The sequence below is a fragment of the Limulus polyphemus genome, unplaced genomic scaffold (genome assembly GCF_000517525.1).
Source record: "Limulus polyphemus unplaced genomic scaffold, Limulus_polyphemus-2.1.2 Scaffold4792, whole genome shotgun sequence".
Classification (NCBI taxonomy): Eukaryota; Metazoa; Arthropoda; class Merostomata; order Xiphosura; family Limulidae; genus Limulus; species Limulus polyphemus.
Genome location: NW_013670402.1, coordinates 46,520 through 60,862, shown reverse-complemented (window position 1 = coordinate 60,862; position 14,343 = coordinate 46,520). Strand labels below are relative to the sequence as shown.

Sequence of the window (14,343 nt, the reverse complement as noted above, 5' to 3'; positions counted from 1 at the left end):
AAAAATCCATATAAATTATAGAAGTTTTGGGACATTCTATTGTAGTGCCCAATATGTTTTCGTTTCTACATAAATTATAGAAGTTTTGGGACATTCTATTGTAGTGCCCAATATGTTTTCGTTTCTAACAAAGCTACATGATTATGTTTGAACAACCAACAAAGTGAGAAAAAAAAAACAGGATTACTAAACCACATACCCAAGTACAAAAGGCCTCAAGTCTAAAGCAACTGTTAAACTTCTTTTTATGTATATTTTATATTTACTATTATACATTTTTAAAGAAAAGTAATTAAAACATAAAATTAGAAATTTATCAGGTGAGATAAGAATAAATAAAAAAAATTGTGACCTCTGTTTTAGGAATACATGCTGGTTTCCATCATGTGATGTAACATGATCATTTGTTTACTCTAAGCTCTTGCTGGGTGATTTATTGCTTTGTAATGCTATTTAGATACAGTTCAAAGAACAACGAAGTTAAATGACAGTAGTTGTGAAAAGGTTGGAGGTCTGAAGCTGTAAGAACAAATAACAGTAACTGTCTTATGCTAGAATCTATAGTTATTCTAAAGAAACAAAAAAAATGATATTTTTATTTTATTTCATATTTTCCAACTTTTTATTCACTACACATTGATGATTGCTATATTTAGTGTTAGAAAAGAAGAGATAAAATCTTAGAAAAGAAAACCCCCAAAACTTCTGATATTCATTTAGGATATTGTGCAAATGAAATATGAAAACTTTAAGTTGAAAAGAACTTTTTTTTTTATTCTAAGCATGAAATTTACCTTGCACTTAGACTAACTCAGTAAAGGCTTGGAAAATTCAGAGACAAATCTTTAGTAAAAATACTTAAATAAAAAAAAATCTCACTTTTTTATATGCCAAATACCCATAATGTTTAGTAAAAGCTTTCCAAATTTCATGAAGATATATTCACTACATACAGAGTGATGCATAAGTCATGGTTACACAGTGATTACAAGGTTGACTGAAACCATTTCTATACGGTTAATTAGCATATCTGATTTTGTTAATAAAGTGTCTATTGTACTTAAAACAAAATTGATATATTAATCATTTATAAATGTTGGAAGTGTTCTTTAAGTTAATATTAAGGTACCTATTAAAACACTTTCTACACATTGATTAAATCATCGGGATGAGAACACATTGATACTGGAAGAAAATTCAGTTATCTATTTCTGCCTCACATGTAGGGCAACAGTAAATAAACTTAGTTAGACAAGATAAAAATCCACTTCTAGGAGCCCAAAGGTTAAGCATATTTAGGTGAATGCCAGAACAGCACTGATGTCAATTAAGCTGTGATGCAAGTAACAATGTATTACACATCATCTAACAGTTTGTAGTATAAATCAATTATCTAGTAAATATCGCTTGCTTTAGAAGAGTTGCAACAAGAGTTTATTAACAAAATCTGGTACAGCTCATGTAAGTTAAAAACATTAACTTTTAGTGAAAGAAACTGTTCTTATTCTCTTGTGTGTATATGAACTTTCAATTGATGAACACATTGAATGAGGATTAATGCGAACAAGATAGTGTGACAAAACTCTTCCAGGTAAACAAAAAAAATGACTTGATACAACTCAGTACCATTTAGAAGGTACATGGCTAGCTGCTGATGAAAACACTGTTGACACACTTTCATAACAACCAGAAAGTTTTAAAACTTAAAAAGCTTTTTCATTAGGAAAAACAACAGCTACAATTTATAATTAATTGAAATAATTCTAATATAGCAGTCTTTTTTTTGTCAGACAAAGTGTGATTTATCTTGAAAATTGTTTATTAAGTAGAACTACCCTGTATTTTTTTAAAACAAAAAAGCACACAGTAAAAGGAAAGGCCTAGTCTGCAAAATTATCTTCACCCTCATTTTTTGTTAAAAAAAATTGTTTAACAAGTTCAGCTAGATAGTATTGTCAATGATCTTTTAAGAAAATATGTTTTGGACTGTCTTAAGCACTTATCCAATCTTTGCTTTGTCATATTTGTCCAAGAAACATCAGCTCCTGACCAAATAAAAGCACACAAAGTCCATGAAGACACAGCCGACATTACTGATTACACTGCCTAAAATCACTTTTAGAAACTAAATATCCTCAAAGTCAAATACTTATATTTCACTAATGGAAAACAAAATTATGTTAATACCTTTAAGTAATTAAGAATTATTTTTTGTTTCGCTGACAACAAATACATGATTTACATACTAATATATGATTTAATTTTATCATTGTAAAAGTTAACAGTCTGAGTAAACAGCATTAAATATTTTATTTGAATGCTAATCAAATAAAATTTAAAACCAACAACTTGCCATACATTTCAACATTATCTAGTGTCCTCCTCAGTGGCTGAAGAAAACATGTTTGGCAGATTTTCTGCCGTTAGTTGTAAACTTTGGCTGGTGTATGAATATAATGTTTATTACAATACTAACAGTTGGTGCCAAGTTCTAAAAACCTCAGTGTAAAAGTAAACTTGTGAATAGAACAGAACAGATAATGTCAAAATGTAAGGCAGGTTTCAGCTGTTGGTTTTAAACATTATTTGGCTGGTGTACGAGTATACTTTTCAATACCATACTAACAGTTGGTGCCAAGTTCTAAAAAACTCAGTGTAAAAGTAAGTATTTTAGTAGACTACAATAGATAGTGTTAAAATGTATGGCAGGATTTCTGCTTTTGGTTTTAAAACTTTATTTTGTTGGTGTATGAATACAATGTTTAATACCATACTAAAGGTTAGTGCTAAGTACTAAGAAAATGTAAAACCAAGCTTGTTAGTAGACCAGAATATTTGAAGAAGTGTGATAGAGTAAAATCTAATGATTCATTTATTGTACTCACCTTTATTGACAGAATACTCAAAAATCTGTAAATAGGCCAATGTAAAGGGTATCTAGTTAATATTACTGCCCTCTGTATAATTATCATACTGTGGAGGAATTTTATAAAACTACTTTTAAATCTCAAAGCTAATAAATCACTTTATTTAAATCAACATAAACAATGTCCTGACTTAAGTAAAATACAATTATAAAGAAATGTATATCCTAGTGTGAAAAAGCATGTACAGTGAGTACAAAATAATCAAACTTTAATGGTCACAAACACAGATTTAAAACATAATAAAACACTGTAATTTACAGATTAACACATGGATTTAAATCCTTATCAGAACATAATAAAAACATCAGAACACTACTGTAATTTAATGAAAGGAAATGCTGTATTATCATCTTATTAAAACAAAAGCTATGAAAAATTTGTTCAAGATTTCCACTAGGTTACTGCTGGCTGTATGGAATGAGACCATTTTAACAAAAGAGTTTATAGCTCTAGGACTATTGGGAAGTTTATATTTTAAAAGTGATATCTGTATTATTTGAAAAAACAAAACAACTTTACAAAAGTTAACTTCACAAATGTTTGTAAGCAATCTATAAAATGGCTGACCATATTTAATTATTTTTTCGATGAATGGTTTAGGGATTGGCCAAGTTATATCACAGGTTTCTGAAACTTGTTAATCTATAGAAAGATATTTTATTCCTAAAAGTTTAAGGACAATTTTATGCAAGTTAGTGGTGAAGTATGCGTAGGTCATTCATTAGTAAATGAACTTTCAAAATTTCTTTGAAATCCAACAACATTATGCAGTTCAGAGACATAAAATGCTGAATTAAAATCTAGGAAACTGAGGCACTGTTAACACAAATGATAACGCTGATGTATAAACTAGGAAACAGATACTATTAAGACTAATGACAATGCTAATATACAAACTAGGAAACAGATACTATTAAGACTAATGACAATGCTAATATACAAACTAGGAAACAGATACTATTAAGACTAATGACAATGCTAATATATAAACTAGGAAACAGATACTATTAAGACCAATGACAATGCTAATATACAAGCTAGGAAACTGAGGCACTGTTAACACAAATGATAACGCTGATGTATAAACTAGGAAACAGATACTATTAAGACCAATGACAATGCTAATATACAAGCTAGGAAACTGAGGCACTGTTAAAACTGATGATAACGCTGATGTACAAACTAGAAACAGATACTATTAAGACTAATGACAATGCTAATATACAAGCTAGGAAACTGAGGCACTGATAAAACTGATGACAATGCTGATGTACAAACTAGGAAACAGATACTATTAAGACCAATGACAATGCTAATATACAAGCTAGGAAACTGAGGCACTGTTAAAACTGATGACAATGCTAATATACAAACTAGGAAACAGATACTATTAAGACTAATGACAATGCTAATATACAAACTAGGAAACTGAGGCACTGTTAAAACTGATGACAATGCTGATGTACAAACTAGGAAACAGATACTATTAAGACTAATGACAATGCTAATATACAAGCTAAGAAACTGAGGCACTGTTAAGACTAACGACAATGCTGATGTACAACCAAGGAAACTGAGATAAAAACTAATTGAACAAGTGGATCCTAAAATGTATTTCACAGACCCAAACCCAAGTGGGTCTGTCATGTCACAAAATTGATCCTATAACATTTTTCATGGACATAGTGGGACTGTCACATTATAACACTAATCCCACGTTGTATTCAACAGACAGTGGGACTGTCATATATTTATTTTTTACCTTTACTTTATTGGTAGTGTTTAAGGTATAAAATTAACTTTTTTTATTATTTAGTTTAGATGTTTTTCTTGTGAGGATGCCACCCTGATATAGAACTCTCTCACTCATGCTCTTTTTGAATAGTTTCACCAGAAAGATCTTGAGACCAAAACTAATACGGATGTTTCAACTTCTGAATGGACAAGCTATCAATTTCATTTATGATTAGCCAATACTTAATTCAGTGTTATGGAGCTGTCTTAGTCTGGTTTGAGTACAGCTGCAGAAGTGCAAGCTGTGAAATAGCTATGATCTTGATGGTTGTGTGCCATTTCAAACCCATAGCAAATTTACCACATTGTCTTATATCAAACATAAAAAATGCAAAACCGTCAGAACAATTTAAATAGAATAAGAATGCTTTGCCCGTGTAATGTCATAAAACTTACCCGTCATCCCCAAGATGTCATGTCTTAAACCATAAAGGCTGGCGACCTTCTTTATGTGAGGTACGTTATTCATAGAGAATAAATCAATCATTACAAGAAATATGAAATTACTTGTTCACTAAAATTACTGTTTATACTGTTCAAGTTTGGCCTCCATGAAAGTCTCATTTTGTTTACTGTGTTTGTTTTATAATAATAATAACTGTGAGCTTATGTAGCTCCACCTGCTTAACAGCTAATGGTAATGTTCTAGAAACTAACAAGTTTGATTAATCATACAATAATACACAGAAAAATAAGCCATTGGCATAATAATTGAGGAATTATTCTCCAAACAACATATATTTAACTTTAAAACTATCAAAAAATTACCTCTGTTCTCACAAACACTGATTTCTGAATAAATGAAACTTCAATTCATACATAATCTAAAACTAAATAAACATAAAAAAAACATAATAAACTAAAATTTTTGTAATACACAACATGGAAATTCACAAAATTCTTTTCAAACACTAAAATCTCTGCTTAAAAAATTGTTTTGGACTAATTACTAACCATATGAGTCACAAAACAGTCTTAACACAAATATGTTGGCCAATATGTACTAACCTACTACTGTCTGATGGGTCTGAGCTTTCAGAACTAAACTGACTGCTACTGCTATATGAGCTATCACTTGATGATTCAGATGCTGAAGAACTACTGGACTCTGAAGATGAAGACCGATGATGCTTCTTCTTCTTCTCATAATCCTTGCTGCTGAGAAAAGAAAATGTTCACACTTATTCCTTTTAATAACAAGCATGCACACACACAGACACACACACACACACACACATATATATATATATATCTTTTTTGTTATTTCATTTGTATTGTGAAGAAACTTACAGGCTAAGTAACAATACTTTTACAATGAGCACACACACTAAAACTTTTGCTAACAATATTTTTGGTCATAAATATATTTTATTGTCAATAAACTCTAAGTTCTTTTATTTATGTGCATTGTTTGAATATCATAAAATCAACTATAATTTTCAGTAAATAAGGATTTTAGCCACCAGAATATCTTACCATCACTACTGTGCTCTTCAAACCTAATAAGGCTTTCCTGATATCTTATTAGAGAAAAAAATTGTAAGAACTTTCAAACCAATGCAATTTAACACAATAATATGTTCAGGAATGGTAATAATAGCTAAATAAACTAAAAAAAAAAGTCTCAGGTCTATTTATAAGTCTTCTAAACATCAGATTAAATGCCACTGTTCTTCTCTGCAGGAACTATATCTAATCACTTTCTTACAAAACCATGAATTACTTCTTCACCACTTCATTCACTTTAGATTTAATTCATTAACTTATAATCTTCTCTGTCCAATGGTATTTAAGCTTTGCCTGTAGCTATTTTCAAGTTTGTTCTGCACTAGTAGTTGTTTCCATCCTTTTATGACATCACAGTATATGATGAGAATGGAGGCCTCCACTATTGAACAAATTGTAGTTGATTGTTTCTGAACAATTCTAACTTGGATTCAACTATAAAGATCACGTCTCCATCTTTGCTCAATCCATTGTTTATAGTCGGATGCCCACTTCAATCTTCTGGTTATATCATCTCTACTCATCAGTGATTTTCACAGCTGTACATTTATTAAGGCTGCTTCACGCTAATGTGTATCTTACTGTTTTCAAGATAACATTCACACCAGCATTTAAAGCAAGGTTATTGGAAAGAACTGTCATCTATCTCATAAAGAACATAACCAGAGAATACTTAACATCACTTTTGAATAGTTTTGGTTTTCTACACTGAACTCTTTTATTATTAAGAGTGCCATTTTTATGTACACTCTTTGGATACAGCTTGTACTAAAACATAATTTTTTACATGAACTAATCTTTGATTAATGAAAACTTTAATATTTCTGTCTTGGGAGCCATGAGTAGATGTCACTGCTACTACTGGGCATAATATTAGTGCCTGTACTTTTATACACACAAGTAATATAAACTTTGATGGGGGGGGGGGGGGATCTATAAAATCTATAACTTCATTTTAGTATGGCCGATAAATGTTGATAGATATACACGACTCTTTCTGTTTAAGCATAGCATGAGTGTTGAATTCAGTTTTTAGAAACAACAGTTTATTGCAGGTTTGTTTATGTAACTGTGTTACGAATCTCATGTTCTGTAGTTTAATTTTTGTGAACTGGCACTTGTATTATTGCCCCATGTTACTAGAACCTTCTATGTTCTTCTCATTGTTTTAATTGAATATTATTGCACCATATTATCTCATAGTATGCGGAACATTCTAGGCCTCTGTAAGGCTATATATATATATATATACACACATCCAAAATATAGTTAGTTAAAGAGATCTAGACTGCATTGTTAGGCATAAAAGTGTGTATAGTGATGTCTTTTAAAATTATATTATCACAGACTGTATTGTATTAACAGAATAGAGAAGAATGATTTGTCTGGTCAATTGTGTTCTAAAGTAACTGAACCAGCCTGTGTGGATTTTGACAAAAAAGAAAAGAAAAAAAGAGAGAACTATTTAAAGTTCTGGTTACAACTGTGGTATCCAACAGTGTAACAAATATTTGTATCTACACTTGACTTGTTTTAATATATTATTTTAAAACAAGTGGACTGTGTGCTGTTTGTGTATTGTTGAAATGTAATGCATACAAGTCACAGACACCTACAGTAAACAACCCTGCCCATACATAAAAACCTGACAAATGTTAAGGAATCATAACATGAATAACATCGTCAATTAGTTATAATGACAATTTGAGTCTGAAACTATATAGCGCTAAGCTAATTAGTATTGACTGCTGTTAAATGCTGTTGTAAAAGCTTGCCCTTGTATTAGACTGTGGCAAGAAGTTATGCTTTGATTGAAGATATTGAAGTTATTTGGCAGTTTTCTTACTGTTTACACTGAATTTGAAAAAAATAAGTGAACTTCATCTTTGCGTAACACAAATATTATTCAATCTGCAGCCATTTCCAATTCACCTAACTTATGAGTGAAAAGTTAAACCTCTACTATCAACAAGCAACCCCATTACAGTTTATTTCCAGGCAATAAAGGGGTGGCATTCCTGTATTATTTGCCTATTATACCCTTTTTCTTCACCATTTTTATAATTATTTCCAATACAAAAAAAACTAAAACCCCCAAAATTTATTTATTTCTTACCAGCTTTACATCTTCAGACAGATGCTCTTCAGAGTAAAAAATATAATACATTAGAACCCAAACAATCAACAAACACATATATGACCTGTATTATTTACAAGTTACAACATCTGGTAAGTTTTAGAAATTTATCTCAAGATTACAGAATTCTTGATATATAACACTCACCAAAAACAATAATAAAATTTGCATAAAGTTTCTGATGAAAGCCATTAAAAAAGAAAAATCAGTACAATTCATAAAATCTAAGAGTCCTACAAAGTTAATTGCTACATTCATGTTTTCCACTACACTCGTGCTGGCTAGGGTCATCCACTGTTTAGAATGCTTCAAGTTGTTTTCATGGATGTTTCAAAACAGTGTTTGTAGTTTAAGTAATCTAGTAATTTGGCTGGTTACTTAATTTTATAATTCAGCTACTTAACAGACAACATGAAATTTCATATCAGAATAACTATTTTGATTATCATTATGCTTATTAAAATCATCCAAAATTAAGTCATGGATTGCAGTAGAAGTTACCCATAGGAATAGCGTTATAAAAGTAGAAAATAAAAGGTGACAATACGTACCTTTTCTTTCTTTTATCAGAAGTTTTTCGTTTATTCTTTGATGCTGCAGAAACTGGCCTAATAAAAAAGAAAAACAATTCCTCACACCACATACAAAAATCCTTAAAATGTGAATATGATAAACTTAAGCTGAATATAAATACACTTGGCAATAATTAATACAATTCTTATAAGGGCTAATATCTAATTTGTGTTGTAATGCAAACTGCATATCATTGCCAAGGGTCATCTTAATAAATAACTGGACAAATATAACATAATTTTGATAAAACAGGTAATAAACTGTGAAACAAAATAATATTCAAAACCTATTAACCCTTTAGGTATGTACTTTTTTGTATATTCAGGTTTATATACATGTCTAATTAGATCAAGTATACCTCTAAAACCATTTGAAATAGTCCAAGACACATATGGAATAAAATTGTTCAGTAGAATCTGAAGATACAAATAATTTGAAATAACCTGCATATCTGATAATGTCACACTTCCAATATGGCCACCATATTTACAGTTTATTCATATTTCTTCTGATTTGACCATTCAAGAACACATCCACTTTTTGACTCAGATAATGCAAAAGCATTGAATCCCCATTTATGTGGTTCCTTAGGGTTGTTCCGTTTCAAAACATTTCGTCCTTTGAATGCAATTGTCATTTCTTCCAAAGCCAATTCCTTTTTTGGACCAAACAGTTGTGTGAATTTGGGAATTATCATGTCAATCTCTGGATGCACCTTGAATAACCCATCATAACAAGACACATCTTTGGCAATGATCATTATTGTTTGCAGAGTAATGGATGCTCTAGATTAATTCAAATCTATTGCTAATAAGGACACGGTAGAAACCAAAGAAGTCAAGTTAGCCAAAATGTGTCCCAGTAGTCCTCTATTTCGGGTTTATTGACTAAGCTCATTACAAGGTGCAAAGCAAGGAATGATTTCACCTCTTGATGGCTCACGGGTACCCATTTATGAAATTGTGAGCATGGTTTCAAATCTTCAGCTCCCCTTTGTAAAGACTGATTAGCATAACAGTTTGTTTCTCTAACAATATTATCAAACAAAGCATCATCCAGGAATAACTACAAAAAATTGACAGGGTCTGCAGCATTTTAGAGTCTCGTTACCCCTGTACCCTATATTTCTATCATCAAGGTTGAAAATGTTCATCACCTACAACTAATTTCCATCAATCACTATTTGCATCACCAAGCCCATGCCTAGCTCCACGAATAAGTCGACAATGTTAACGTGCAGGTTGTTGTGCCCAACCAGCCTAGCCCTGGGAGGACATGTATGTGTAGTTGTACACCCCACTTGTACTAGCAATGGCAACAGGTATATTGTTATTACATCCTGCAATAGGTCCACAAGATCTCCCTTGAATTATACTTTGAAATTTGGTCGTTTTAAAGATGGTAACTTTGCAATCATTGTCACCATCATCAATTGCCCCCCATGGGCTCAGCTTTGGCACAACTACTATAACATCAATCATATTATGCTCAAAATCATCATCTGATAATCAGGTTCAGAACTAGAATCATCGTTAGCTTGTAAAGGTTCAATTGTCTCTTCAAGAATGAAAACACTGGAGTGATTTGGTGCCATTTTGGGTGCATTTTCCCATAAAAATTAAACAATACTCAGCTCAAAATATTACCAATTTTTTTTTAAAAGCAGCATATACCATGTTAGATACAAATTGATAGCTGAGATAATCATTTGTGCAGATTAGGCTTTTTTTGTGCACTTGATTTGCCTTTCTAGTATAATATTCAAACTGCATTATGTGGTTGCCATACGGCGATGGGCATGCCTAAAGGGTTAAAAGAAGAAGTGTAATGATTAGATTAACTTTTCTTCCTTTAACTAATTGATAAAATCCCATTTCACACACTCAGAATATATATGTATATTTTAACTTGATTTTTCTAAATAATGTGTAATTTTATGATAGACCACAAAAAAAAGGGAAAAAGAAAACATGCAGACTTTTAAAGGCATAAAGAATTATCTTAGTATGGGATTTCAAAACTTAAATACAATAATAAAGAACTTTTTATAAAGATTATTGACTTTTTTTTTGTAAAGCTACCCCCCCCCCCACATACAGAATCAGGTTTCAGTTTCCTTTAAAGTGTCATTTTAATAATACTTAAATTTTCATTACATTATTTGCATGTGTATAATCACATAAAAGTTAATAGCAGTACAGTAGCTTAATGATTGTAACTTTAACTGGTATTCAAATCTACACTGAATTAACTGTAGCACAGTTTATAGACTTAAGTACTGTAGTTGGTTAATTGCACTTGTTTTGATTATTATGAAATACTGAAGCATTTCTAATGTAAGAATAAACAATAAATATGCAATGTCCATGCCCAGATTAGAGAAACATATAACATTACCTTCATTTCTAAGCCATGTACTGTCTTAAAACAAGAAAAATAAAACATCATTACTTCCAGCTACTGAATAAAGCAGTGTAACTTACTCTTTCTTTGAGGAATTGAGCTCATTTACAAATATTTTAAACTGTAAGCACTGAACAAACATTTTGAATCAAATCAACACCAGTTAACATATAATCAATCTAGCTTTAAAAACTATTTACCATACACAACCTCAATCCTCTGCTTTTACAAAATAAATACACAAATGACTTCCTTTACAGTATTTAGTCTAAAAACAATTATCAAAATTAGTCTTAATTCAAGATATTTTTATACAGTGATCCAGCTCGGTCAATATCAACATAAAATTGTTTAAGTTATTTTTATGAAATCCAATCAACAGGTTAAAAATAAAAAACTCGTTAAAACAATCTCTAACTTACAAAAGTTAATTCGTTACATATTACCTAATTTTGACTGTTTGAGAACAAAAAAACAGAAAAGTATTTTTATCAAGTCAAATCAGAAAGAACTAAGACAAGAACTGCTAGAAACACAGATTTCTAAAACATTCTACCTTGCAATATTTCAGTTAATCATTATATGAATGCAAACATTTATGTTCTGTAAATCAGATAAAACAACATTAATTTCAATAGCACTAATGCTTCAGTTCTAAAATAAAATAAAATTCAAACTTTTTTTGTATTATAAACAATTTTAGGTTTAATATTAAGTTGGGAAGTATTAGACAATAGTTTAAGTTTGAAAACCAACTTTTATATTTTAAATCTTATGTTCAACAAAAATAAGGAATCTTCAAGAATCACTCTTTACCAGGAAGCTACAGTCCTAAAATATCTCTCTAACTTTAAAAAATCTTTCTCAATTTTAATACACTGTAATGCAAAAAAAAAAATTCTCTCACTTCAAAAATAAAAACTCAAAGATCTCCATTTTAATATAATGTAATGCAAAAAAAAATTCTCTCACTTAAAAAATAAAAACTCAAAGATCTTGATTTTAATACACTGTAATGCAAAAAAAATTCTCTCACTTAAAAAATACAACTCAAGTCTTCATTATAACATACTGTAATGCAAAAATAGAAATATTAATATGAAAGTCCAGAAAACTTTACTCTCAAAAATAAAAACTAAGTTTACCCAGAATGTTAGCCTCTTCATTCACAATTGTATAAAAATAAATAAATTTATTTCATTAAAGTTACTATATTAATTAGTACTATATTGAAAGACAGAGTTATCATGTGGTACTATCAAGCAAGAACTGACATCATGCATAAAAAAACGTGCAGAATGTTTAGCTTTTAAACAATATACCATCTATCTATTCATTGTTAATCTTAAAACTGAAAAACAAAATGAAAAGAAACAAAACAGCATCTTTTCTGTAGTTTTAATTTTTTTTGCAAAAAAAATGTAATGTATCATTACAAATCCTTTACATTTTCTTAAAATACATTTCTTTCTAAATTATGGAATATTTTTCATTGAAAAAAAGGTAATTTGACATCATTGTTTTGTAAAATAAGAGGATCTAACAAATACAGGTTTATCTCATTTGCAGAAAAATACACTTAAACTACATGATACACATTCGTACATTCTACACATCAAAAATTTTCTAATCCTTTAACACAACTCTTATGAATATTTCACTACATTGTTTTAAAGATTCATTTAAATCCACTAACTGTTTCTCACAATAAAAGTTTTGTTTTGTGTTATTGGCTATAATGATTAGTATGTAAATTTTACAGAAGTAAAATCATTAGATAAAAAATTCCAATATAACTTCTGGTTGTAAAAAAAAAGAAGAGAGAGAGAGAGAGAAAAAGATCAACTTTCTAAATAATATATCACCTAGAATACAAATTTATGTCAAATGTGGTTTACAATACTTAAGCAGGCAGTTTGAAAACCAATGGAGATTAACTATAAAAGTTAACAAAGCTAAACAATTCAAAATAACAAGATGCATTACATTATAGTAAACTACTAAAAATATTCTGCCTGATGTTCTCTTAAAATATGATAAAAGAGGAATCACTCACTCATTAAATTAACAAATTTACAGTTCTAATAAATACTGTTTCAACTGATTGTATAAAAATTCATTTTCAGTAAACTGGTAAACTTGAAACAAATATTTCAGTGAAAGTTAAAAACAAAAATGGTGTTAATCCACAATAAAAGCAACAGAATAGTGCATGCTATTACTAGCTCCTGAAAACAGAATACACTAAGCTGCTAGAGAACTGGATGCCAATTTGCCCCCATTGATGTAGAAAACACATATTTTGAAAACAACATATATCAGAAGCCAAAATCAATCTCAGCAAGAGATGGAATAACAAAGATATTTCATATAAACTTTTGATTGATTAAATAATATTAACAGGCTTAGAAATAAAAATAAACAATCTTTATACTTCACTTCAAAACTCTTAAATGATCTGATCAAAATAAATCTTTCAATTGAATGACTAATCAAGAAATAAACTATAGAAATTTCAATTTTAACAAGTTGCTACAAAATTATTTAGTACAATTTAATACTTTATTTTCTATCTCACCTCTCTTGGTGATGTTTCTTTGGTGTCCTTTTCTTAATCAATGATACCTCATCGTCCCTACAAGATCCAAAATAAACTTACACTGAGATGTAAAATCAGTGTTTGTAAATGTTGTCACCATTATGTAGGTGATTACAAATACTGAAATAAACAGAGTAATCTACAAACAATTTAACACGTTCATCCAATTAAAACATATTTCTTCTTTTATAAAATACATTGTAATTACTGAATGAAGTCAACTGAAAAATGTGTGAAGTGATAAATTTAAACACAACACTTTCTGTTCTACTAGTATTTTCATTACATCCAGCAAAACATTTGACATAATTAGTTACATACACTCACACAACAGATGTGCATAGCAAATAATTTTTATCTTACTTACTAACACTAACCATAAAGTGTTTTATTAAATACAGCAG

The 14,343-nt window shown here is 29.9% G+C and overlaps 1 protein-coding gene across 4 annotated transcripts in view; it reads right to left on the bottom strand.

The window, feature by feature from the left end:
• Nucleotides 1-14,343, bottom strand: part of LOC106471691 (serine/arginine repetitive matrix protein 2-like) — a 53,908-nt gene that overhangs the window by 18,344 nt on the left and 21,221 nt on the right. For 3 of the 4 annotated variants that reach the window (XM_022400303.1, XM_013932308.2, XM_022400304.1), the window contains exons 4-6: nucleotides 13,919-13,975; nucleotides 8,916-8,972; nucleotides 5,730-5,879 (exon numbers count right to left, since the gene is read on the bottom strand). In XM_022400303.1, the coding sequence (XP_022256011.1) occupies nucleotides 5,730-5,879; nucleotides 8,916-8,972; nucleotides 13,919-13,975 (264 nt within the window). The remainder of the gene's footprint in view (nucleotides 1-5,729; nucleotides 5,880-8,915; nucleotides 8,973-13,918; nucleotides 13,976-14,343) is intronic. The other variant, XM_013932309.2, reaches the window with a different exon arrangement.